The sequence below is a fragment of the Ictidomys tridecemlineatus genome, chromosome 9 (genome assembly GCF_052094955.1).
Source record: "Ictidomys tridecemlineatus isolate mIctTri1 chromosome 9, mIctTri1.hap1, whole genome shotgun sequence".
Classification (NCBI taxonomy): domain Eukaryota; kingdom Metazoa; phylum Chordata; class Mammalia; order Rodentia; family Sciuridae; genus Ictidomys; species Ictidomys tridecemlineatus.
The window spans coordinates 65,232,947-65,259,434 of NC_135485.1; the positions used below are offsets into that span (position 1 = coordinate 65,232,947).

Sequence of the window (26,488 nt, forward strand, 5' to 3'; positions counted from 1 at the left end):
GGCTTTAATGAAATGGGGCTGCTATTCTAAAAAGCAAAGACTAATCTTCCATATTCATCAACAAGGTCTTCAAGCAGTTTTCATTCCTATGCCACTTATTTCTTCACTTATTCCCATAGTTTTTCTCATTAGATCTGATTTGTGGGTCCCACAAGTCTAAATTCTGGCTCAGTTTCATTTGCTCAAATGATCATTTTTGGGGAAAAACAAAAGCTCTTATGGGATAGATGAGATGAGATGTTAACCACAAGCACAAAAATATCTACTAAAGCAAATGTTGTACTAATTTAGTATTTTATTGAATAATCCCAATCTTTTCCTTCCAAAAATTGTGTTGGCATCCCTCTCTCCCTCTGTTCTTTCACCACTAGAACCTGGTAAAGGCAGTTACTGAATCATGAAGGAAACACTCCTGAAACCCAAGGTGAGCATGCTTCTGTCATCTGCACCTGGCCCACCTCTCTACCTCAAATACACCGTCCTCTATTTTCTGTCTATGTTCATGGCAACAGTACCAATAAGACTTATTTTTACTTAAGTGTCTACTTTGTGCTGAGCAGAGAACCAATGTTTTATACATTAGCTGATTTAAATCTTACAAAGATTCTTTAAGTAGATATCATTTTCATTTTAAAGGTGCATTTCAGATTACACAACTTCAGGGATGTTGATTCAAAGGTGCTGTCGTTGCTTTTTACTGTGGTAAAACATTCATAAAATTTATGATCTTTTTTAAAATATTTTTTTCAGATATAGTTGAACACGGTACCTTTATTTTATTTATTTATTTTTATGTGGTGCTAAGGATCGAACCCAGCGCCTCGCATGTGCTAGGCCAGTGCTCATCACTGAGCTACAGAACCCCAGCCATCAAATGTATAATCTTAACCATTTTAAGTGTGTAATAAAGCAATGTTAACTATATGCATGTTGTTATATAACAGATCACTAGAATTTTTTCATCCTGCAAAACTGAAATCTTATACTCTGTGAACAACAATTCCCTTTTCTGCTGTCTCCATAATCCCTAGAAACTAGCATTCTATTTTTGATGTTGTTATTGTTGTTCTAATCATTAATAATTTTAGATACCTGGTGTAAGTAAAATTGTGAAATATCTATCTTTTTGTATTAAATGTATGTTTATACTATATTAGACAAAACCATGGGCAGACTGCATTCTATTTGTTTGTAGGTTGCTTGTTTTAATTTTTTTCTCCAAGAAACACTATCATTTTTCCCCATGATGACTATAATAGTAGACTAGCTACAAAGTCCACTAAACCTCGGTTTACCCACAATGCTATTAGAAGAACAGTGGTAACAGCGGAAAAGAGCTTTCAGGACAGGGAACAGAAGAGGTGTCAGAGGCCACTAAAATAAACTGTCTTTTATAAGTTAAATATTTACAGGCTAGAGAATTCCTGCATATAAACAGCTACTGAATAAAATTTCTTGACATTTTTAGAAATGTTGCACAAGTCTTAACATGACTATCAAAAAACTTTCTCTGGTTAGTTCATTTTGAAGACGATACAATATATCAAATGTAATATTAATAATATCTGTTTAGAAAAACAAATTTGCTAATGCTTCAAATAGCCTTAAATTTTTTTTCAACATTCTCTCTGCAGATATAAAGAATGTTACAGTTATATGAGATAAAATCTCATCATAACAAACAGAATGAAATACTATAAAAATGGAAATAAGCAGAATATTCACTTCCGGAGTGTACCATTTCACTTTAAATAAAGGTACGGAGACACCCAGGAAAACAGTCCCTTTCATACCTGTACAAAAACTTTCTGGAGTAGTCCTCGACGTTCTGCTAGAGGTAGCTCATTCTGTGCACCTCCAACTGCCTCAGGCACATGTGGAAGGTCAAAAAACAGATATAAACATTTAACCAGGGTGGAAGGCACTGACATCGTTGTCATGCAGTCCACGGTTTTCTGAAAAAAAAAATAAATAAATAAAATAAGTGAATAGACAAATAGGCATAACAGTAATTGGTAAAGGTGAAGGACTCATAAATTTTAAACCAGAAAAGTATTTATCAAGAAAACTTTTTTAAATGTATGTAAGAATTACAAAATAACACCTTTCTTAGAGACACTCAATTTCTAACATTTGGACCAATTTGCTTAGATCAAATATTGAGATTGATTTTTTTTGTTACGTAATGTTATTTATTAAATTTGGTACTTGTTTGTTAAGCAGCAGCATGTTTCAAAGAATATAAGCTTTGGGATTTTAAGGAAAAGGTACTTAATAACCATGAACTTGGGGAACTACTTCTTTTTCCTGGGCCTTACATTCCTCTATTATAAAATGGATAGAATGTTACATACATCTTAGCTTAATGTTATGGTTATATAAAATAACAAATGCAAAAGACATATGAGTACTAAAAAATATTAGTTTACTACTATAATTTTTATCTTTAGTCTTTTTATAGATTATTGAAGCTGGAAAGACACTTGAGAGATACAATAATCACTGATCTAACTAAATACATCAATACTTATAATTTTCTTTTTAAAAGAAGAAATTCTAGACAATATTCACCCAAATTTTCCATGATATGGTTTTGTATAAAAAATCTTGCACTGGAACCAACAAGTTGGCATCAACTGTTCATTAGTTTATTTAGTTTCTCATCAAACACTTATTGAATGCCTAGGGTAAACCTGGCAGTGTGAAGGAGGCAGGGAATGCAAAGACGAAGCAGCCCTGCCCTTCAGAAGGCCACAGTTTACTAGCAAATCTAATAGATTTGTAAGAACTACTATCTCTGAAGTCTAACAATGGCAACATATAGAGGCTAATATAAAGCGGAAATGATAAACACTGCCTGAAATGAAACAGAAAAATACACAAAATTAAAATAAGGAGGAAAGATTCACCTAAAAACACAGAGGAAGTTAGGACATATGATGTATACAATACACTTAAGACACCAGAGCTGCAAACTGTTGATTACTGAAAAGCCACACAAATAAAAACTAATCTTTCAATTAAGTGTTCACTCTTCAACATGTGTACCTCAACTACTAGTCAAGTCAACACTGAGATAGATACTATTGTCCTATGACTCTGATCTTACAAAGAGGCAACTGAACCTCATTATTTACATACCTTGCTTCAGGTTAGAGAGCTAATCAAGTGATACATAAAGTGTGTAAGTAAACAACCTATGAAAAGAGTTTCACATTCTAGTTTGACTTTTATTTTACTGGCAATGGACACCCAATTCAATGTTACACTCAATTAAAAAGTGACACAATCAGAATTCAGGTATGGCTGGTGGTAGTATATATCATAAATTAATATAGAGAGCCAGGTGGCAAGGGCAATTAACTAAAACAGAAAACCATATGCAAGATGGGGCCTGAATTAATGCAGTAGCAGTATGAGGGAGAGGAGAATGAGCTTCAGGAACAATACCTTGAAAAATCTAGCTTCTTTCTAAATATCCAATATTATTTTCTACCTCAAGAATACTAAATCCCTGCTCTATCCAACTACCATTTATTATTACTTGCCACCACAATTTTTAGTTAAAGTGTCTGCTATATCTCAAACATTCCCTTTAATTCCTCATTATTTCTCCTACTCTTATTTTTAAAAAGTTCTACTCTCACATTTCTATTTTAATAGCACTAAACATATGCCATTATTATATTTTATGGGACTATCTTTCTTGATTTCATCTCTGTCATCTGTATGTTGAGTCAGGACCACATTTCCATCATCTCTGTATCTCACTGTTGTCAGCAGAAAATGGCACTCAAACAAACAAACAACAACAACAAAAAGCAGCTCAAAGCATAACAGTGTATTTGCTTTTAAATATATCATTTTCCACTTAAGATTACTACCTAGCTTCCCTTTCCCATTTAGCAAAGCAGTAATTTTTTTATTTTCTTTTTATCACAGATAGATTTAAGGTATAACTTGGCATCCCAACTAGTATTTGGCAACATGATAATTGTTGCAAGTGATTTGGTTTCTCCTAATTCTTTTCTTACACTTTTAGGGGTGTGTATTTGTGCATGTTTAGGATAATCCACACTACTGAGTTGCTATTGTTGTTAGGTATCATGAAAGGACACAATCTGCTCACAAATGAGAAGGAGAGAAAAAACATCTAAAGAAAATATGAATAAAACTAAGAAATATTTCAATTTAAAAGTTCATATTAAACACATTAAATCAACAGTAATTATTTAAATTAAATTTTGAAGTTTCAATAACATGAAGATATGTTACTTCAAACCAAATTTTGATACAGCAGCATAGAGGCACTTAAACAATCAGTAGAAATAGAATTGGGATTTTGTTAGTTATCCAGCACAGTGACTGATATCTGAAAACTGGACTATTTCAGTTTATGTAGGGTGACCGACCATTTCTATTTGCCTGGAACTAAGGGGTTTCTATGCTAAAATGTGGAAAGTTCAAGAAAGGAAGGACAAGTTGCTCTTGCCAATTCCCTCAGTAAAACACAAAAAGAAACAAAATAGTGAATAAACAGAAAGAGACTATTCTAAGTGCTAACTACTTTAGGGCTAGTGACTAATTTCAGGGTACTGTAAATAAAAAGTATGTATTATTTCTGCATGGACCACTCATTGTAATAGGTGTCATAGTCACCTTTATTAAATGATGTGAGGTGTTTAAACTCTGCTGTAATGTGGACAATAGACATGTCCAACATTGGTACTGAATTTTATAGGTAATTCACTCTGGATCTTCCTACAAATAAACCTCCTTCATTCCAACAATAATGAAGACAAAAAATCAGGTGTCTAAATGGCTCATAAAGAGTATGTACAAGATGTACCATGTCAAATACTTAAAATTGACTTAAAGGAAATAAAAAGCAATTTCCAGAATAAATCAAGTGAGAAGGGAAAATCCATTATCCTGAAAATGTCAATATCTTCTATTTTCTATTAATACCAAAAACATTAACAGTATTTTCTGTGTCATTCATAACTTACCAGCTGAGCGGAATTAGATGAATACTGATTTTCTACCTTAGTTTCCCTAACACAGATTACACAAGTGTTGGGCTAGGCCTGATGAACCCAGAGCTCCTAGGCTACTTGCTTCTAGCCATGAATAGTCCAACTCTCCATAGCATGCTATAAAGATGACATCAGAATTTTGTGTTATGACAAAGATAGAAACCACTCCTCTAAGTCATGCATTTTGTCATGAAAAAAGTACATAAAATACTAAGTTAAGCTTGTCACAGAGATTATAAGAAACATGAAGTAATGTTTTAGAAGAGTTAGGAGAACACAAAGGCCTATCATATTATCTTATTTAGATACAATGATCAACTTAATAAAAAAAAAAATCCCACAAGAAGATAACAAAGAGTACATTTGTCAAAAATGAAAACTAAAAACTGACCTGACCAGAGGATGCCAACAAATTAATTGTTGTCAGAAGCATCCAGCCTCTACTGGCTTCTTCACTCTGATTGATCTCCAGGAACTGGACTATGGCCCGACTTGCAGCCTCTATAAAATCAAAGAGAAAGCCATTAGGTTGCAGGTAAAATCAATTATAAAAAAATTCTTTAAAATCTACCAAGGAAAGAATCATTTACTAAGCTGAGCCTTCTTATATCAGCACTATTACACACTCTATGAAAAAAAAATTTAAAGTTATGATGTTTTAATGGTATACAAAAAAACTACCTTCACTAATACAGAAATATAAAAGTCAACCTATATATATTTTAGCAAAAAAGAATGACATAAACTAATCAAAAAGAGTTATGGGAAAGAGTGAAATAAGAATTAAATCTGCCTGGAAAACTTGTACATGTTGTCCAAGAAATGGGAGGGCTGAAAGGCATGGAGAGAAGCAAGGCACTGGAACAAGTGGGGCTAGAGGAATGAGCCTGCTGAACACGGATCAAGACCAAGAACTGCATTAACACTGTTGTAAAAGAGCATATGTTCAGAGGCAGAGCCTAATATCAACAGCAGTGATTTAAAAAATATAGACACCTGATTATGAAAGAAGGCAATCTAAGGGCTGTGGCTGACTCTTAGAACAAATACAGTTTCCTGGGCAAAGTAGAAAGGGCTATTCTAAGACTACCTATCTAGCTATAATGCATAAGGCAGACTGGAAGAACAAGGACTGGTGGAAAGGAAATAAAATGAAGAGTCTACCTAGGTAAAACCTGAGAGGCTGACAGCAGGCATAGAGAAACAGAGATATAGGAGAAAGTCATTCACAGAACTGTTGTTGAGTGAGCAAATTTAGCTGGTTATGTTTTTAGAGAGAAGAAAAAATGAACAAATTCTAAACATGCACTTAATTTCATCTGCAGTTTTCCAATATTTATATTGATTTATAAGATGAATTAAAGTTATCAGAAAATAAGTCCAAACTGTTCACTATGCCTGAAAGACACTGATGTATACTTAACTTCATAAAATAGAAGCAGTAAAATTTAGAGGCTCAGATGTAATTTTTCTTCAATTTAACCCATTCAAAAGTGCTTTATTAGAATACTGAATACAAGACCTATATATGATTCTGTACGGACATTATTTCCTTATATGCTTCCATCTGAGAAAACATTTTACTGGGACAACTTTTAAAGTAGCTTATTTTATTGAGTCTAAATTATAATTAAATTATATTGAAGTACTTGAGTGTTTAACTCACTTAATCTTCACAAAAACCTTGAGTTATTTTCTATTAATGTACCCCTCATTCCAGCATAAATCAAGAAATGAAGAGGATAAGCAATTCGCCAACAGCCACATAACTAGTTAGTGAACTCATATTTGAATCTAGGCAATCTAATCTATAAGAGATAAAGATAGTGATTAACAAAAAATTACAAGAAACAAGGGAAGGCAACAGAAGCCTGATTTATTTCTAATACCTCAATATCTCCTAAGTGTTGAGGTTATTGTTTTCTTGTATTAACTAATTTATAGTCTCTCATCCCTATCTAGAAAATAAACACCATGATTAGACTCTTTGTAAGCCTCGTTCACTGTAAATCCTTGTTATCTAGCACATTACTAGCACATAGACAGCACATCTGAATGAATCAATCTACCTAGACCAAAGGAATGATTATAACAGAAGGACACACTGAGCTCAACTTCTTATACACACCAAGAGTTTGGGCTTAATATGGGTAAGAAAGTTTAAGTTTTAAAAAGGGGAGTAATACAAAGAAAAAAATACTTTGGGTTATCTAAATTCTACAGATATACTGTAAGAGAAGAGGCAAAACAATTATTTTGGGGGTTCAAGAAGATAGAAACTCATAGTTAAGGCACATTTTGAACAAGTTAACAATACTAACTTTAAAAAAAGCTGTGCAATTATGGATGTTTATTATTATTCAACAGACTGTAAAATATAAACAATGGAAGCAACCTTATTTTGAGAACCAAAACACCAAAATTGCACTTTTGCTTTAAAATAGTTCATTTATGTGTTCAATGGTGGGTATTTATACTTTAAGTATGTGGAGATTTTTGTTTTAGTTGTCAATCAACATAAAGGTATTCAACAAGATAAGAAGACAAATGATAGTTAGAAAGGCAATATTCTATTAAATATTATAACATGCTACACAGATTGTTGGCTGATAAGACAATATAGTAAAATAAACCAAAAAGAACCAAAATACTGTAATCATTTATATGTATCTCTTTAGTATCTTTATCAACTTAATATTACCAATGATTCTACCTGAGGAGAAGCTGGAAAGATCACATAAGCAGAAGCATGCACTCCTATTAATTGGCTATGTGTTCATGCTCATCCAGATAAAGCTTTTTGGACCCCAGTGTGGCCAACTGATGTAGGTGAGTCCCAAACCCCACTGACGTATCTATCTTTACATAAGAAGTGTATTCAGAAGAACCATTTTTACTTTTACCCACCAATTTAATTATGCTGTCATTCAGAATATCTCAAAGATCTCCAGCTTTTCATTTGAAGTTAGGTAAGCTGGTCACTTTCAAAATACATAGCATTTAAAGCAGTGTTTAAAAACAAAAAAACAACACGGTCTTAGGCTGGGGTTGTGGCTCAGTTGTAGAGTGCTTGCCTAGCATGTGTGAGGCACTGGGTTCAATTCTCAGCATTGCATATAAACAAAATAAAGTCCATTGACAAATAAAAAAAAATTTTTAAAAATGGTCTTAAAAAAATTATGTACAGTCTGAGGTGTAGCTCGGTGGTGCATCATTTGCCCAGCATCCACAAGGCTCTGAGTTTGGTCCCAAGCAGGACAAAAAAAGGAAAAACAAAGCAAAACAAGAAATATAAAAAAGAAATTTTAAGTAACTCTTCTATAAATCATATAGGTTCTTAAATCCAGGGGGAAAAAGCACTTCTAGAACAAACCCATTGCATTAAGATCTTTTAATTTCAATAATATGTAACAAATACAAATTTAAGTAATGATTTAAGCAAAGGCTCTAAGTGTTAATGAAAGACATTAATGTTAATTCGTCCTCAGAAGCATCAATCATTTGATTTAAGCTTTAGCTTTCATACTTCATTTTGATAGTTAGAATGAAAAACATAGAAATGGAGTTAGTAGAGGTCATAAATAGATTAAATAAATTAAAAATGTAGACAATTTAAAGACAAATATAATTTTCCAGCCTACACTGAAAGATTCTAAGTGAGTTCAGCTAGACAGCATTCAGAATGATCATAATGCAAAACTTGTTAATAACAAGTGCAATACCATAATTCTTTCATTCCTCAGGATGATGGTATGAGACATGTCAATAGTATTATTATACTCGTTTCATATTAATGAAGAAACAAAGTCCTAAGCAGATCTACCCTTCCAAAAGAAATTCCAAACGTTAGTCAGAAAACAGTATTAGAACTCATAGCTTTCATGCTTCTTTTTACTTGATACATGACCACACCTTGGGAATTAAATTACCTGAAGGTGTTGTGGCTCTGAAATCCTTGGAGGGCAGCAGGGTACACTGTTTTTCTGTTTAAAAAAAAAAGGCTAGGTTGTCTAATTGGGGCTTCTCTACATTCCACCAATCCCATCATAGGAGTACTGTGGTCAACAGCATCTAGGCTTTCATCACTGAGTTGCCATCTACTGGGAATTGCGCCACTGGGTTTAATAGAGGTTCCTTGCAAGTAGCAAAGTCATTAATAATAAACTCAAGATACTATTTTTATATAGGTGTGAATTTTCTGCTTTACTAATATAAATTGACCATATACCTTTAGAATTAAGCAGAATCAATATAGCAGAACTTAATAACTCATAAATAGATTAAATAAATTACAAACATAAACATTTTAGTGGAGAGAAATCTGTGTACAACACAGCCAGTTATGTTTTATGTGATGTCTCCTCAAATTAACTGACAGTCACTTTATATTTATAACAAAAGTCACACAGAGGCAACAACCAAGAGAGAATTAAAAGGAGAAAAAGAGAAAATTATGAAGATATTCTAACATATAATCAAGAATCCATGTATTCATTTTGCTTTTGATATTCCCTAAAAATTTTCCCTCTTTTCTGACTTCTGATAGATTTAAATAGCAGAATTGTTGGCACACCTGTTTCTGTCTGAAGTATCTAGTTAGAAGGGATTTGACAAAGACTATGTGGGTGGTGATTCAGTGAGACATACAAGATTTCCACACCAAATTCAGAAGAGTCCTAGAAAAAAAAACTTGTCCTGGTACAAAACAAATATAGTCAATTTCCAATGGAAAAAGAGGATTCAATTTAGAGAAAAATTATGATGACTGTAAATTATGACAAAATTCCTTCCAAAGATAACTACCCATAAAATAAAAAAAAACAAAACCTGTATATGTTATCTAAAGTAGTCAAACTCACAGAAGCAGAAAGGTGAATGAATAGTGGCTACAAGTCAGAAACTGGGAGTGAGGGAAATGAGGAGTTATTGTGCAATCAATATAGTTCAGTCAAGCAAGATGAAAATGTTCTGGAGACTGCTATGTAGCATGGTACTTAACAATGCTGTACAGTTAAGAGAATAGATCTTATATCATATGTTTCTCAACCATAATAAAAATGAATAAATAAATAAATTTGAATAAAATATCAAAGAGATAGATGACTCAGGATGTACCTAAATCCTAAAAAGTTAGAAATTTATTTATACTTCCATGAAAATATTTTTGATAACACTGACCAAAAAAATCTTCCAGCATTCAAGATTAAAAATGAAAGAATAAGGATTCCCGTAGCTAGAGTTCTTTAAGGCCAAATGAAGAGATATCCAGAATTATACTTTTCTCCTAAAAATCAGTAAGGCTGGCTCTTTCTCGAAGCATTAGAGAGGGGGGGAGGCAGAAAAATCCAATGTCAAAAATCAGTAAAAATTTATCAAACACCTAATATGTGACGGGCATCTTCTAGATGTTAGTGATACATGGTGAACACAACAGACAATAAAATAAGTAAATATCATCAGATGATGACAAAGCTATAAATGATACACAAGTGACTGAATACATAGACGATTAGAAGAACTATTTGAAAAAGAGTGATTAGGAAAGGTTTCTCTCATGAGGAAGTAACACAATGAAGTGAATCTTATAAGAATCTAAATGAAGTTCAAAAGTTTAAAACTACAAATTACATGATATAAAAAATTGTACCTTAAAAATCCCCAGTAGTGGGCTGGGGTTGTAGCTCAGTTGGTAGAGCATTTGCCTTGCATGTATGAGGCACTGGGTTTGATCCTCAGCACCACATAAAAACAAATAAATAAAATAAAGGTATTCTGTGTGTCTACAACTAAAAAAAAAAAATGAAATAAAAATCCCCCATAGTAGGATGTCAAAAATAAAGACAGGGGTTGGGGATGTAGCTCAGTTGGTAGAGTGCTTGCCTTGCATGCACAAGGCCCTGGGTTCAATCCCCAGCACCTATCTAAATAAATAAATAAATAAATAAATAGAAATATATGTTAAAAAATAAAGACAGGCGAGTGAAGGGCATAGAATACTACTATTTTGGCAACACTCTATGAGTATAATTATAAAAATTAAGAAAATATTTGTGTAACTATTACTATAATTTACACCAAGACATCTCCATTTAAGATATCTTTGATAACACCTAAAAATAACCCTGTTAGTATAAAATCATAAAAGAAGTTAAGAAAACAAAGTTCTATTGTAGCAAAATTTCTCTTTACAGACATGCAGATTGGGTGTTTAAAAAGAGAAAGAGAAGTAGAAAAATAAACTATTAGAAATTATTTTCTAATCTAGAATGTCACCCAAAAAGAAAAACCTGGAGACAATGTGTGACAGAGAAATTTTCCTTTATATCATCTGTTTAAAGTAACTAACTAGGCATAAAATACTAATCTTATATACCAAATTTTCACTTCCAGCAGAGTAACTGAGATCAGGAAAGACAAAGGCAGATGTAATTTCATTTTAACTGGAAAAGGGAGAAAACAGGGACACATACTTCATTTTACCACCATTCATTAGATTTGTTTCAAGGACTGCAAATATAATTAAAACCAACTCACTTTAAAATCTATAATCAATTCATATAATGTATTACTTCTCAATAAGGGATTTAATCCTCAATCTGAAATCATTTTAATGGCTATTACATCAACATATGCGAATAGGTTCCAGTTAAGATGAACATATGCATTTATTTCTCTTCTTTCCTAAAATGCCATGGATATAGACCAAAATTCATATGTGAAGCCATAAACTCCAATGTGATGGCATTTAAAGGAGGGGCCTATGGCAAGTAATTAGGGTAAAATGTCATCAGGAGGGTAAGACCTTCATTATGGGAATAGTCTCCTTCTATGAAAAGATGCCAGAGGGCTTGCCCTCTTTTTCTCCTTCATGTGAGCCCAGTGAGAAGGTGATAGTCTACAAGCCAGGAAAAGAGCCCTTTCTGGAACCCAACCATGCTGGCAGCTGGTCCTTGGACTTCCAGACTCCCAAGGCTGTAAGAAAATATATTCTTACTATTTAAATCCATGGAACTTTGTTCCATTAGCCTGGGTAGATTGATATATCCACTAAAATGGTCATAATGGGAATTTTCTTTTTTAAAAAGGCATAAACCTCTAAGTACAAAGAAAACAGGAAAAATAAGAGAAACAACATTTTGGGTGCTAAAATAGAAGAGATTAGTGGTAACTGATTTCAACAAACTCTAGAATCTTACAGCAATGCTCAGGGAAAGTGAAAAAGGAACCACTGTGGAAAAGCTCAGGAACTGAGAATACCAGATATCTTTGGAAGAAGAGGCAAGTATGAAACTACACAGGGAAGGACTGGTGGAAAGTATGTTTCATAGAAATTAGAGCCCCTGAGCTCTACCACGTGGGCAGTGGACTGGAGGTTTATTCAATGGAAAGGGTAAGAGAAGAAGTCTGCATTGGAATATATTACAAACATTATGGACATACAGGAAAAAAACTTATATACTGAATGTTGAGGTTCCCCAAACCTTCCTCCCACTTGGCTTCCAATATGCTAAGAATTAGACATGTATTATCTAAGCAGAGACTGGACAATTCTCTGAGAAATTCATCTGTATCAAGGGAAAAATTTTAAAAAACAGCCAGGCAAGATTACCTTATCCAGAAGTCAGAGTCACAAGCTCTACCCATAATTAAAAGGCTACCCATACGCTCCATTTGTATATAAGAATGAATGGTCATGAATGAGATATGAGGACATTCTTTACCATCAAAGTCAAAAGAGATAGAGGGAGGGAGGGAGACAGAGAGAGAGCTCACATAGAAGAAAATATACCCATGAGAGGCTCGAAACCAATAAAAAAGAAAATAACTCTTAGAAATGAAAAAATATAATGTCACACGTGAAAAACACTCCATAGAAGGGCTAGATGATAAAACTGAGGTGTTTTCTTAACAAGCAGTCAAAAGACAAAAAATAAGAAAAAAGATAATAAAATGAGGATGGTCTAAGAAGAACATCTGACAAGAAAGAAAAAATGGAGGGGAGGATATTATTTTTAAAAAAAACATTAAACTTTCCCAAAATTAAAGGATATAAAGTCCCAGACTGAAAGGGCCCAATGAGTATTCAGTATAATCTATAAAAATAGGCATACCCCTAGGCATGTTATCATGAAATTTTAGAACAAAGATCCCAAAAGTGTCTAGATTAAAAAAAAAAAAAGTTTAGCAGCTCTCAAAAAATAGAGAATCTAGATAGCTTCAGAAAAACTCAGAAATCCAGAATATAATAGAGAAATTACATTTTAGGTTCTGAGATAAGATCACATCCAACATAGAATCTGACTCCCACTGAACAAGGGATTGACATAATACAGTTGAAGTTTATCCAAAATCCTTGAGAACTCAGCTGGGCTGCCTGGAGAAGGAACTAGCTAAGACACTCAACATCTCCCCACAGTGGGGGCCATACCCAAGCTCAACTTCCCATGACAGAGGTAGCTCCCACTCAGTGGCCTTCTGGGACTAGATAGCTAGCATTTTCAAACAGCTCCTTTACATGTCTAACAAGTAAACCAATGTAGTATGCAAACAGCCAGCTTAGCAATTCATGTGTTTCCTCACTGACTGAATGGCTCTCATATTATTCTACTGGGGATGAGAGCAACAGGGGATGGAGAAGAGGGCAGAGGTATCACTCCACCCAAATGCAAACTCAGCTGTGTTGAGTAGACCCCCCAGCACACTTCTTTATGAGCATTATAAGGACCAAAAGAAAATTACAGACATGTTTAGGGATTATACTCAGCTCAGTCTGGTTGAAATACAGAAAAAGAACAAGAAATTTTTTTTAAAAAAAGTAAATGCCAAAAAACACACGGCAAAACAAAAATCACAGATTTGCTTGGAGCACTGTTAAGGATTTTGGATTTTATGAGAAGGAAAGACAGTGGTTTAAAAGGGTTGTAGTGGAGGTAGTAGTGGTCCAAGAAGAGCAGCTTCAAGTAGAAATACTCTATTTTAGAGTAGACCTTGAAACCAACAGAAGAATGTCACAGAATAGGTAGGGGCAATGCTAAGCAAAATCCATGTGCTTAGAAAACAGGCTACTTTCTATTTAACCGTAGAAGCACTTTAAAGAATTGCACCAATAAAAACTAAAAAAAGAAGAGAATTGCCTGTTTATTCAAATAAATCTGGTTTTTCTGGCTTCTGTAATACCTGTGGATTTGTTTGATGCTCTCCTTCGAATTTCTGTCACCATTAGTCGTGAGACCTGGGTTGTGAACTGCAGAAGATCAGAAAACTTTTCTGTCATTGTATTTGGCGGAGCATTTCCAAAAACCTATGGAGAAAGGACAATTTTAATGAAGTCTTATTATCTTTTTGTGTATGTTTGTGAATTTCAAAGTGTGGCATAACTTGAAGATCAAGTCACATAGTATAGTTACACAATAACTTTGGGTCTGATTATGTTTAAAACACACCTCTTTAATAGATCACATCTAGACACATTTTCTCATATGTATTAAATAATTTGTTGAATATGATTAAATAAATTATATATGATTATGAGAAGAAAAGACAGTGGACCTGTATTTATTTATTTAATATGTGATTAAATAAATAAAATATGTGATTAAATAAATGAAATCTAAAAGCCATCATCTATACATCTAGAGGAGTTAAAAAAAAAAGCTAAAATTTGCCTGATATTACCCTAAAAACTATAAAAATATATTTTTCTTGCTACAGAGACAAATGAAAACATTGCCCTTGAAATCATAAAGAAATAATTACTGACTACCTCTCTACTGTAGCAAAAGTTAGAAATTTTTTAAAGTGAATTTTTCTGCTATCCATCGCATATTTTAAAGGTCATCATAATGTAATTCTTATACTTTGTTTGCTTTTTGTGTATACAGACTGTAGATTTGTATTTTATGAACTATTTGAAACACTAATGAGGAAAAAAAGACATTATCTACAAAATCTGAATCAATCTCAATGACAAACTTTAGAAAATACAACCCTTGTCTGAGGAAACCTAAATTGAGAACTTACAGAAAGGAATAAGGTTCAAGGTTCGTCAATGGTAATCAGACACAGTGTGAAGGAAAAAGTGTAGAATGATCTACTGCTAAGTCCTGGGCTGAATACAGAATTTACTAACTTCACTGTGTATCTCAGAATTGATAAATTCTAAATACAACAATTTCCAAGATAAGACTATTGTGAAAAAGAGAGGAATAAAGGAAACAAATAGAAGACTTTTAAAATTGTTTTCACAAAAACTTAAGACAAATGACCTTTAGAATAAACAATTCTTAAAGATAAAGTGGGAACTGGTTCAGCACAGAGAATAAGAAAATAAAACCTGGATGGGCCATCATAGGAAAGGAGATGGTATTTTAATGGCTATATATCAAGAAGTACCATAAAATATTATTTTTAAAGTGTTTTTCACAACTGAAAGGAATTTCGTTCTAGAGCCATTAAACACCTCACCACTACAATGCTCTTTTTGTATTCTTATTACTGTCCAAATGACACTAAAGCCAAGAAACCCAATTAATTCATGTTCATATTCCTTTTCAAACTACCTCCTTTTCTTTTGTAGGAATGTTCCCTAGATATTATGTGTTTCTACTTTGGCTGCCCCCACAACCTAGTTACAGACAATATTCAAGTAGCACTGGAGGATAACATGGGAACATATGAAGAAAGGAAGAAAGAAAATAAAACTAATATGCAAAACAAAACAAAACAAAAAAACCCAACCCTGAGGCTAGAGACATGGACTGGGGGAAAAAGACTACATAAAAATAAAAGACCAGGGCTGGGGTTATGGCTCAGAGGTAGAGCACTCACCTCCCATGCGTGATGCACTGGGTTCTATCCTCAGCACTACATAAAATAAAATAAAGATATTGTGTCCACCTATAACTAAAAAATAAATATTAAAAAAATAAAATAAAAGACCAAAAAGACCTCTATGTTTTTCATGTTTTGGTCATGAGTTTTGGCTCCAATAAACAAGAGAAAAAATTTAATTGCACTGTTCACAAAGATAAGAAAAAATGTATTTAAGAAAGTATCTATATTTGTCATATCATAATATTAAAAAATTCTCCCAAAGATCTTAATAAAAAGATATGAAAATAACATTATATCCTTTAATAGAGACCATTTCCTATGTCTTTATAACAGGTACTACTATGGTTCCTAGAAACTCCTTCGAATTAAGTTGAAAACACTAAATAAAACAATTCCTTTTGTCCAGGAATCCAGTCTATTCAATTAAGTTAACAAAGGAGCATTTTTCACTAATCTCAAAAAACAAATAAATGTATTTTTCAAGAACTACTCTATGAGCAGGGCACGGTGGTCCACATCTGTAATCCCAGCTGCTCGGAAGGCAAAGGCAAAAAGGATTTCAAGTTCAAAGCCAGCCTCAGCAACTTAGAGAGGACCTAAGTAAGTTAGTGAGACCCTGTCTCAAAATATAAAATAAAAATGGCTGGAGATGTGGCTCACTGATTAAATGCCCCTAGGTTTAATCCCAGGAATGTTTAAAAAAAAAAAGAAGAAGAAGAAGAAAGAAGAAGGAAGAAGAAAGAGGAAGAAGGAGAAGAAGAAAAAAAATTGCTTAGTAATTTTTTTTTCTATTTTGATATGTGCTGTGTGGTTGAGTTAACCTCTCATCCACTAAATAAGACTCATATTCTTTAACAAACTGTAGGTAAAACTGAAAAGCCTAAAGATGACACATGCTTGAGTTCTACCTCTATGCAAAAATGAATATGTGTCTTTTTAATGGAGTTGATTATAAATATTCCTATTATTCATAGTCTATTGATGTGTATCATATTTTGCTCTTAAGAAATAAGAAGTGGGCTGGGGCTTGGGCTCAGTGGTAGAACACTTGCCTAGCATGTGTGAGGCACTGGGTTCAATTCTGAGCATCGAATATTAATTTAAAAAAAAATGAATAAAATAAAAGTCCATCAAAATCTAAAAAGAATTAAAAAAACAAGAATTAAGAAGTATTTTATTTGTAAGAATTAAGACCACTTTATAAAACAAATAGTTAATTCTTGTGCATTACAAGAATATTGGTATTCAAGCAGTCTTTATGCTGGGCAAATACATTGTTGAAACTGCAACTAAATTTTCTCTCAAACTCTGACATTTACTCTTTTTTGTGTAAAAAATTTTTTTAAAAGAACTACATTCTATTTGCTAATCTAAAAATGAACAAGCGCTGTTCTCTGATATAACAGTATTAGTGTAGTAAATACACACCACTGATTCATGCACTTATACATTTGCAAATATTTATGTGCCAAACATTTTCTAAGAGTTGTGAATACAAAGGTAAATAAATCAAATATTCCACTGTTCATGGAGTTTACATTTTAGTACAGAAGACAAATGTTTAGCAAGTTTGTTTAGATATTAAAATTAGGTGGGAGTAAAATCCAGTGATAGAGCATGTGGTTTTGCATATGTGAGGCTCTGGATTTGATTCCTGGTACAAAAAAAATTACTGAAATTAAAACTTTGTTAAGACAGTGATGTGTAATAAAGGAAGTAAAACAGGGTAACTAAAACAGAATGCTTGAAGTGGGAGAAAGGTTGTGCAAAGAGGTCTTTGGGTGAACCACAGTGATGCCAGACGATGATGAACGATGACACAAGAAAAGAGGTTTCCAGAGCTGGGTAAGACCTCCATATGGGAAGAAGCCTGGAGTGTTGGGAACTAAGAAGAGGCTTGTCAGGTTGGAACACTCTGTATGAGAGGGGAAGTGGTACAAAATAAGGCTGGAGAGATACTGGAACTAAAATATAAATCAGATAATGCTGACTGTAATAATAATGTAGTAAAAAAAAGTGTACTTTTTGTAACTGACTTCAACCATTAAATTTTAAAATACTAGGTATGTTTTAATCAACTAAACAAAAGCCTCCAACATGTATATAAGTGTCTGTCACAGGGGATGGAGCATAGCTGAATTCTACTTCTCATTTTTAGGAATAACTTCCCTTTTGGTTGTTTCTTCATCTGTCAGGGGAGAGAGCTGGGCAAGAGGAGTCAACCAACACATTCAACTGAAAAGGGATGATTCCGTAATATGATTTGTGACATTCACAACTCACAGTACTAAGAAACAAAAATACCTTCTAGCACATTCTATAAAAATGCAAATAATTACCATATAATAAGCACCTGCAATGAGCATAGTACTATTCAAGCATTTGATATGTCATTTAAATCTCATAAAATCCTACACAATAGGTGATATTAGTATCCACATTTTACAGATAAAGAAATTAAAGGTTAGGGAAGCTAACTTAAGCCAGGAGGTGGCAGAGACAGAATTTAAAACTAGGTCTGTCTGATTCTAAGCTGGGCTCTGTCAATACTGTATTTTCTCAATTAAACTTTGTATGAATCCTATCACTGTAACATACTGTTCCCCTACAGACAAAACATGGTTTGTTTTGTTTTATATAGTTTGTTTTGGTTTTGTTTCTGGAAGGAAGGGGATTAACCCAGAGACTTCCAGATGCTAGGCAAGTGTTCTACCACTTGCCTTCTCAGCTCCCACAAAAGGGTCACTTTTAAAACTCCCCTAACAAATTTCAGAAAATTTCCTGGCAACTCTTCAATTATTTTTGTCATTCTCAAAGCAAATTCATGGTGCATCAAGTAGAGGTTCAAGAAATATTTGTTATTGAATGATGGTAGTCAACAAAAATTTAAGACAGGCTGGAATATTAACAAATTTTTCTAAAATAGTTTATTTCTTAAATTTTTATAATTTTTAAAATTCAGTAATAGGGTATTGATTATCATTAGTCCTTAAATAATTTGCTATGAATAACAATGCTAAAAAATTAGTAATAAGATCTAATTACATTATTTCATACTGTAAATCGGTTAAGACTTTCCCTCATCTTACATTTTTTTCCCTTTTTGTTTGCTTCTGAGTACCACAAACTGAAGAGAGAAGAAATAATGCCTAACTCACACCGTGAGAACTGCATTCTCATTTGCACTGGGTGCCTTTTCCATCCAGTTTTTCCAGCAAGTCAGGAAGAATCCTTGAGCATTTATTTCAGGGGTGAATCCAGCAAGTGCAGTGTCACACAGACTGAAGCCATACTCAACTTATCAACTGTATTGATCTTAGATAATAAGTAATAAAGCTATAACAGAATAGTTCCTCTGATTTTGGAGCTCCCTTGTTTAATACTAAACTTCAGTATCTTCCCTCCAAATCCAACAAATTAAAAAGTAAAGATTATTTCTAAGGAATTTAAAAAGAACACTGTATTCAATTTAGATGTTTCTCACATACAAATCAGAAATAAGTTAAAAAACAAGGAGATTCTCTTAAATATCTAGATCTAGATTATTTCTAAAATACATAATGATAAAAAATACTAAGGTAATTAACATTGGTAGTAAATGGATTTTTAGACAACTAAAAGGGCTATTCATTTTGAATAAGTTTAAACCAAGTATTTTCTGTATATGCTTTTGTTCTTGGGACTAAAAGCTTATTATTTTTTAGAATTCTGAATAAATATTATTCAGCTTACTCTCATATACCACCATAATCTTTCAGTTTGAGAGAATCAGTGGGAGGGAAGACAGCAGCAGCCTCCTGGTAGGGCTGTGATGAAGACCACATGAGGCATTTCAAGAACCCAGCATGAAACCTGACCCAAAGAAAATAGTCAACACATGTCATTTCCCAACTCATGTAAAAAGCAAACATCATACACTGAAATAATGATTAATCATTCTTTAAAAACTATCCTATAGATGCCCAGGTCTAGCAGTATTATGGCTTATTCACCATTAAGCACAAATCAAGACTCACTTTAATTGTGAAAACCTAACTGATGCAATACATAGGAGACATATGTGGGATATTACTTAATAATTCATCTTAAGAGCTGAGAACAGGGCTACAGGTATAGCTCAGTGACAGAGAGCAATTGCATAGCATGCAAGGCCCTGGATTCTGACCCCAGTATAAAGGGGAGGGGCTACAAACGATTATTCCCATAATTGCTCTAAACGTATCATTGTCTTGTAAATGTTCATAAGTCTGAAAAAAAAAACTACTTTAAACGGCACAGTAGCCAATAGCATATCATGACATTAATAAAAAAAGATTAAAAATTAAACAAAATTTTAAAATCTCAGAACTGATTCCAATATAAATTAAAGACTTATTAGAACAGAGCTTGAAAGGCTTGTCCACAGTTAGTTTCCTCTCCCATTTTAAAAATAGCTCCCACACCTCTCCTCAAGTTCCTCTCTACCACCTCCTCCCTTTATCATTCTCAGCAGATAGTTAGGACTCTAAATTCATAAATTAGAAAATGTGTGTTCTTTAAATGGATTAATGTTTCCATCTTCTTTCCATTATCAAACACATGCCCATTGATGATATGTAAACTAATCTCTTTGTTCCTTCCTTTCAGTTCTGCCTATCTGCTTCACCAGCCCAGCAAAATCTCAGTCCCAATAAATCAGGCATTTCCCTTCTCTTGTTCTACAAGAGATTTGTATGATAAAATCCAGCATAAATTTATTATCTTTAATGTTCACTAGACCCTCAAAACTAATGGATTCTTTTGTTGCTCTTGTTCAACTATCTCTTATTTCTGGGTGTCTCTTGCATTCTCTTATATTGATATTCTAAACCATCACAAATTTCCATAAGTCTCCTACTCAATGTGTTTACTCCAGACTATCAATAGGCCATATCTTCTACAGATGACAAGAGGAATCTTAAAAGTCATCAAGCAAGATCTTACTTACTACCTAACATATAAATTTATATTCACTTCTAGCAAAATCTGTTTTCCCACAGGATAAACTGTCTTTCTCCTATTCAAGGCTCATTCATCCACATATAATTTGACTTCACGCTCCCCCTTTCCTCAATTTATTTTCACTTTCTCCTGAAGTTTTCCAAATTTCTTGCTCTGCTGGTTTCTTCTCTTTTCTTTATGAGTATGCCTGCATCTCTCCCATCTTTCAAAACAAAGCAAAACATTATAAACATGTAAACAAAACCCCCATTATTGCCAACTTCACCACTGCTGTGGCTTGGCTATGCTTTGTACCTTAAAGGTTCGTGTGCTGGAACTAAGATGTTAGAACCACTAAGAGATGGGGTCTAGTGGAAGGTCCACCCTCAAAACTGGATTAATGCTGTATCACAGGAGAGGATCAAGCCTCATGTAACTACATTAGTTTTTAGGAGAATGGGTTTTTACAAAGTGAGGCTGCCTCATGTGCTTGACCACTTCTGTATACAGCTTGCTCCCATTCTGCTTTTCTACCATGTGGTAACACAGCTAGGCGGCCCTTGCCAGCATGCCAGTGCCATGCTGTTTGGACCTTCCAACCTTTTAAAAAATTAAGTACCCAATTTCAGGTATCTGGTTATAGCAACACCAAACTGACCAAGATAACCTCTATCAATCTCTTATGTTCTACTTTCTTTCTAATTTCTCAAAGTTTAGCATATACTTACTGTCTGGTCTCAACTCAGATTCACTACTCAACTCCTCCAATGTTTTCTGGCTAAACCACTCTAATGAATTCCAATTCTGAAAAATCCCATGACCAAATCCTCATCTTACTGGTTCTATTATATGTGACAGTGTTGACTGCTCTTCATCAGATTTTTATCTCAAGTTGTTAAACATCAACCTCTCTTGGTTCTGTTTTGTTACTAACCAGCTCCTGTTCAGTATCCTTTAGGGATTCTCTTTCTTTCTTTCAACATTTATTTCTCCTTTGTTCATCTTTAGCCTGCTGTTCTTCTAACTTGCCAAAATGAGCCATGAGTTATCTCTTTTGCCCTTCTAGAGTTTCAACTGCAACATTTTGTTAATGGGTCCCCAAAGCATGTATTGAGCCAAGTCTCCTCACAGGAGGTTCCAAACGATTGTTAAAAACCTCCATCATGGAAGCTCACAAATAATTTTGACCCAGTGTCCACACTGATCTGCCCTCTAAAACCTGTCTTTCTCAGCAACTGGTGAAAACAATCACCAACTTTCCCAAACTGGAAGTGTAGGAGACAACCTTGCCTTGGCTCCTTCTACTCTTATTCTATTGTTTAAACTACTTCCTTGGTATTGTATGCCTCCGGGAAAAAGTATTAATTGTGAACATTACTTATAAAGCTATCGTGATCTGCTTCCTATCCATCTCAACAGTCTTTTACGTTTTGCCTTCCTTGATGTAAAATCAGGTTTTTAGATGGCTGATGGATGCTGGCACATAAACATGCTTCTGGCCTTTTGTCTTAATTAATCATTTAACTTCTATTACCTTCTTAGTTAATTTAGCCCTGTTTATCTCCAATCTGGCTAATGGTTATCTTTTAAGAACTCAAGAATCCATCACATTCTTAAGAAAGACTTTCCTTCTCTGGTCCCTACAGACTCTTCAGTAACTACGGTACCTACATTTATAGTTATACTTATTCTTTCTTATTGTTTTATCTGTTTTTGTGCTTATATATTCTTATGTGCAGATTTACATGTTTATCTTCAATATTATACTTACAGCCTTACAAGATTAGAAACTACATTTCATCTCAGAAATGCCAATGCATAGTGCAGTATAATATAATGTACACTTATTTGACAGAAGTTCACTGAATGACTTTGTAAACACACAAAACAGAATAAATGAAAGGACAAAACAAGCAAACAGAATACACAAGGTCAATCTCCCCCCTTCTGCTATCAACATTAGCTGATAGATTGGTCTGTGTAATACATAACATGAACAATTACTTTAGCATAAATAGTTTATAATCTTTGCTTTTGTCTTCTAGAGCTTTTATTTTTAATTCAGTAACAAAAATAATAATATATACAAGTTCCTAAGGAAAAATATTTATTAATTGTCTTATGTATATTATCTTATTTAATCCTTATAAGGATCATATCTACCTCATAAGGTAGATATTCTTATTTTACAGCCAGGAAAATTAAGGTGATTGCTAATCCCCAGTGCTATTCCTAGAGAGGAAGAACAGGGATATGTGCAAATTGAAGACAAGACATTGATCGGTGAAAACTAAAGATCAAGTGAATGTCAACTTTCTGAACATGAAGTACCAACCTAGTTCTTCAATTTGGCTATATGAAAACACTACCAGTTAGGCTAATACACTCTAGGCAGATTGGACAAATCCCCTTCCTGGGATATCAATATACCCAAAAGAAACGATTTATGGATAATATTAAGACTGAAGAGTCACACTGGGTGTGGTGCTGCACACCTGTAAGCTCAGTGTTTTGAGAGGTGAGGCAAGAGGATCACAAGTTCAAAGCCAGCCTCAGTAACTTAACGAGAGCCTCTGTCTCAAAATTAAAAATGAGAAGGGTTGGGGATGTGGCTCTGTGCTAAAGTATCTCTGGGTTCAATCCCTGGTACCAAAAAAAAAAGAAAGAAAAAAAGTACATGTGGCGGGTGAGGGGTATCTAAAAGAGTGGTAAGATCATCTTACTACTTATAATGTTCACCTTTACACATAATTTCCAATGTTTCAATATTTCATTCCTCGATAACACTAAAACTGAGGAGAAATAAAGTGCCTAGAAATTTTCAAAAACAAAGACAGACTAACAGAATTAACAATATAAAGACCAAGTAAGACTATTGAGCCAGAGATGTAAGACAGAGTCAGGAAAGAGATAAAGAGACAAGAGTGGAGAAGGAAGAAATAGAGCCGGGGAGAAACAGGAGCAAAACAAAACAAAACAAAACAAAAAAACAAGAAAGGGTAGAGGTGGGGGAAAGAATAACAGAGAAAGGGAAGACAGAGGGAGATGAAATCAGAGAGAGAAAGAGAGAGAGAGGAGAGAAGAGGGGAAGGGAGGGGAGGAGAAGAGACAGGAAGAAAGAGAAATAGGATGGGAGGGAGAGAAGGAAAGGTAGGGGAGGAAAAGGGGCAGGACAAGGGCAAGAACTAGAAATAGAAAAAAGAAAAGAGTGAGGGAGACAAAGAAAAGAAAGGACAAACAGAGAAAGAGATACATGAGGAGAAAGATAGAAACTGTAAAAGAGGTCTAGGGGAAACTGAGTTCCATAATACTGGAAATAAAAAGGTGACATATCACAAGTTCATTGTTTAAAACATATTTTTAGTTGTGGATGGACACAATAACTTTATTTTACTTATTTACCTTTTATGTTGTGCTAAGGGTCAAACTCAGTGCCTGATACATATTAGGCATGCTCTACCACTAATTCATTTTTGAGCAATATTTACACCACAGTCAGTGGAGAGTAAACACTGAATATTGTTTATACAAATGGCACAACCATGTGGAAAGGATAGGAGCATAGCATGCATTAGACAGTGTGAATATGTATGTTATTGCTTAGTGGGTCAGGAAGTTAAAAAGGCAGATTCTCATATTCTTTAGTAGGAGGTCAATTAAAACTGAATAATCAAGAAATGGCAGTTAAAGCATGCTATTTAAAAGCTTTAGTGGTAGCAGCAATTAGCTATAGAAAGCAGTAGGGAAACTATAAAGCTGTGGAACTTTTAAAAACTATGTACTTATAAATCTTTGATCAATATAAAAAAGTGATTTTAAAAAGCTCCAATAAGACTGTTACATATAATCACCAAAATACATTAAGACATTAATTCTATTTAGATTTTGTCTATAGCCTATAACTATTTCTTTGCTGAATCTCATAGAAAACAGGACAAACCAAAAAAGCAAACCATATAATATTTAAAATTGTACAAAGAACATGGTCAAGTGTACCATTTGATGCAAGCTCGCCACCTTCAAAACAATAGAAATAACACAAATGTTAATTTACAACCTTCATTCTTCCAAAGCTCAGCCATTAAAGGAACATTTCACAAACCTCAAAGCTTTTCTTTTATCTGTTAGGTTTCACCAAGTATAGTTCATTCTGACCAGGTTTCACATGAAGTCACACTGATTTACAGCAAATTTCTAAATGAAAATATCAAGAGGTCATCTTATAGTTTTTTTTCTACCTATGACTTACCATTTACCTTAAGACTTCTGTAAGGACATCGATCCTACAAGTTACATTTGGAACCTGGTCTTACCCTGTTAAACACTGGCAGCATCATGTATAATTTCTCTTCTTGTTCCTTCTGAGTCATGTGCCGGGGAGGATGGCACAGCTCAGTGAAGAGACGGCGGAGGTGCATCAGTCCCAAGGCATTGTCCTGCGGGCTGCACTCCTCCTGCCTCGGCCTCCCCATGATCCTCTTCACCATGTTCATCTTGGCTAGTTGGTGATAAATACTTCTAATTCTGTAGAAAGATGTCAATGCATAACAGTCAAAATGTCACCACCTTGACCAGGTTGAGCATGCATTTAAGAGCCTATAAAAAGTCCTAAAAATAGAAAATTCTCTCTAGTATAAGCAAAGTTAATTTTGATAAATCTCCCTGAATGACAAATTATGAATTATGGGAACTCAAAAGTTCCTTCTGGCTTTACTACATTTTATATAAAATATAAAACATTAACTAGACAAATAAAAAATATTTCTAATAAAGTTAACTATATCAAATTCAACAAAGTGATCACAAATGCTGCTATTAATATTACTTTATTTTTAAGTATATGTAAAAAAGAATGAAACAAATAGAAAGTTCTCCCTAACCTCAAAGAATCCCCAAACTCAAAACTACCAAAGTCTTCTATATTGTTATATCAGTTTTTCTAGATAAGTAAATTCCATGTGCCTGATGAACAGTTTGTTACAGTTTAAAAATGTGCAAATTAAGTGAAAGAATATCACAATGTATCTTATGAATCCATAAAGAAACAGTGAAAATTATCACATAAATAAAGAACACTTTCTCAAAACAAAACAAAATATCCTTAAGTAAGTTATATTGATTCCTTTTGTGAGTACTGATGAATATTTTTTTTCTTTAAAGTAATAACAGCATAGAAGATATTGAACCACATATGGCAAGGATAACTATGGTTTCATGAAGTATATTTCAGGTAAGAGTGAACGAGCATATATTGAATCATAATGTAAAATCTACCCTTTGCTGGAGTTGGATTTAAAATATAAACTAACCACTGAGTTAAAGAATACACAGAATCAATAACACTGAGCTTTTAGAAAGCATCCTTAGATGTTTTCAACCACTACTAACTGTGCCAACAATTAGCTAATTTCAGACACAAAAACAGGATATGTTACAAAAGGAACCAGGAAGACTGGGAGAACATTATGGATATGCAGAATTTGGATAAAAAGCAATTTGCTTTTATAATCTGTAGGGAAGCAGTCATAACTTGAGATTCATTTTAAATTTTGCTGCATAACTATACAAACGAGATGCCATTTCTTAAGAAATGAAAAAGTACTTCAGAATACAGTTTTATTTACTAAACACCTGCTTATTGATTTTTTAAAAGATAAGAA

General features: G+C 33.7%; 1 protein-coding gene and 1 non-coding gene across 11 annotated transcripts in view; one reads left to right on the top strand and one right to left on the bottom strand.

The window, feature by feature from the left end:
* Positions 1–26,488, bottom strand: part of Wdfy3 (WD repeat and FYVE domain containing 3) — a 249,231-nt gene that overhangs the window by 138,662 nt on the left and 84,081 nt on the right. For 8 of the 10 annotated variants that reach the window (XM_078021529.1, XM_078021536.1, XM_078021534.1 and 5 more), the window contains 5 exons: positions 25,142–25,352; positions 14,214–14,337; positions 8,966–9,019; positions 5,428–5,537; positions 1,794–1,955 (listed from right to left, as the gene is read on the bottom strand). In XM_078021529.1, coding sequence (XP_077877655.1) covers positions 1,794–1,955; positions 5,428–5,537; positions 8,966–9,019; positions 14,214–14,337; positions 25,142–25,321 — 630 coding nt within the window. In that variant the 5' untranslated portion in view covers positions 25,322–25,352. The remainder of the gene's footprint in view (positions 1–1,793; positions 1,956–5,427; positions 5,538–8,965; positions 9,020–14,213; positions 14,338–25,141; positions 25,353–26,488) is intronic. The other 2 variants (XM_078021535.1, XM_078021532.1) reach the window with 1 other exon arrangement.
* Trnaa-ugc (transfer RNA alanine (anticodon UGC)) lies at positions 10,886–10,959 on the top strand. The gene has a single exon. It is a non-coding gene; the product is annotated as a tRNA-Ala (tRNA).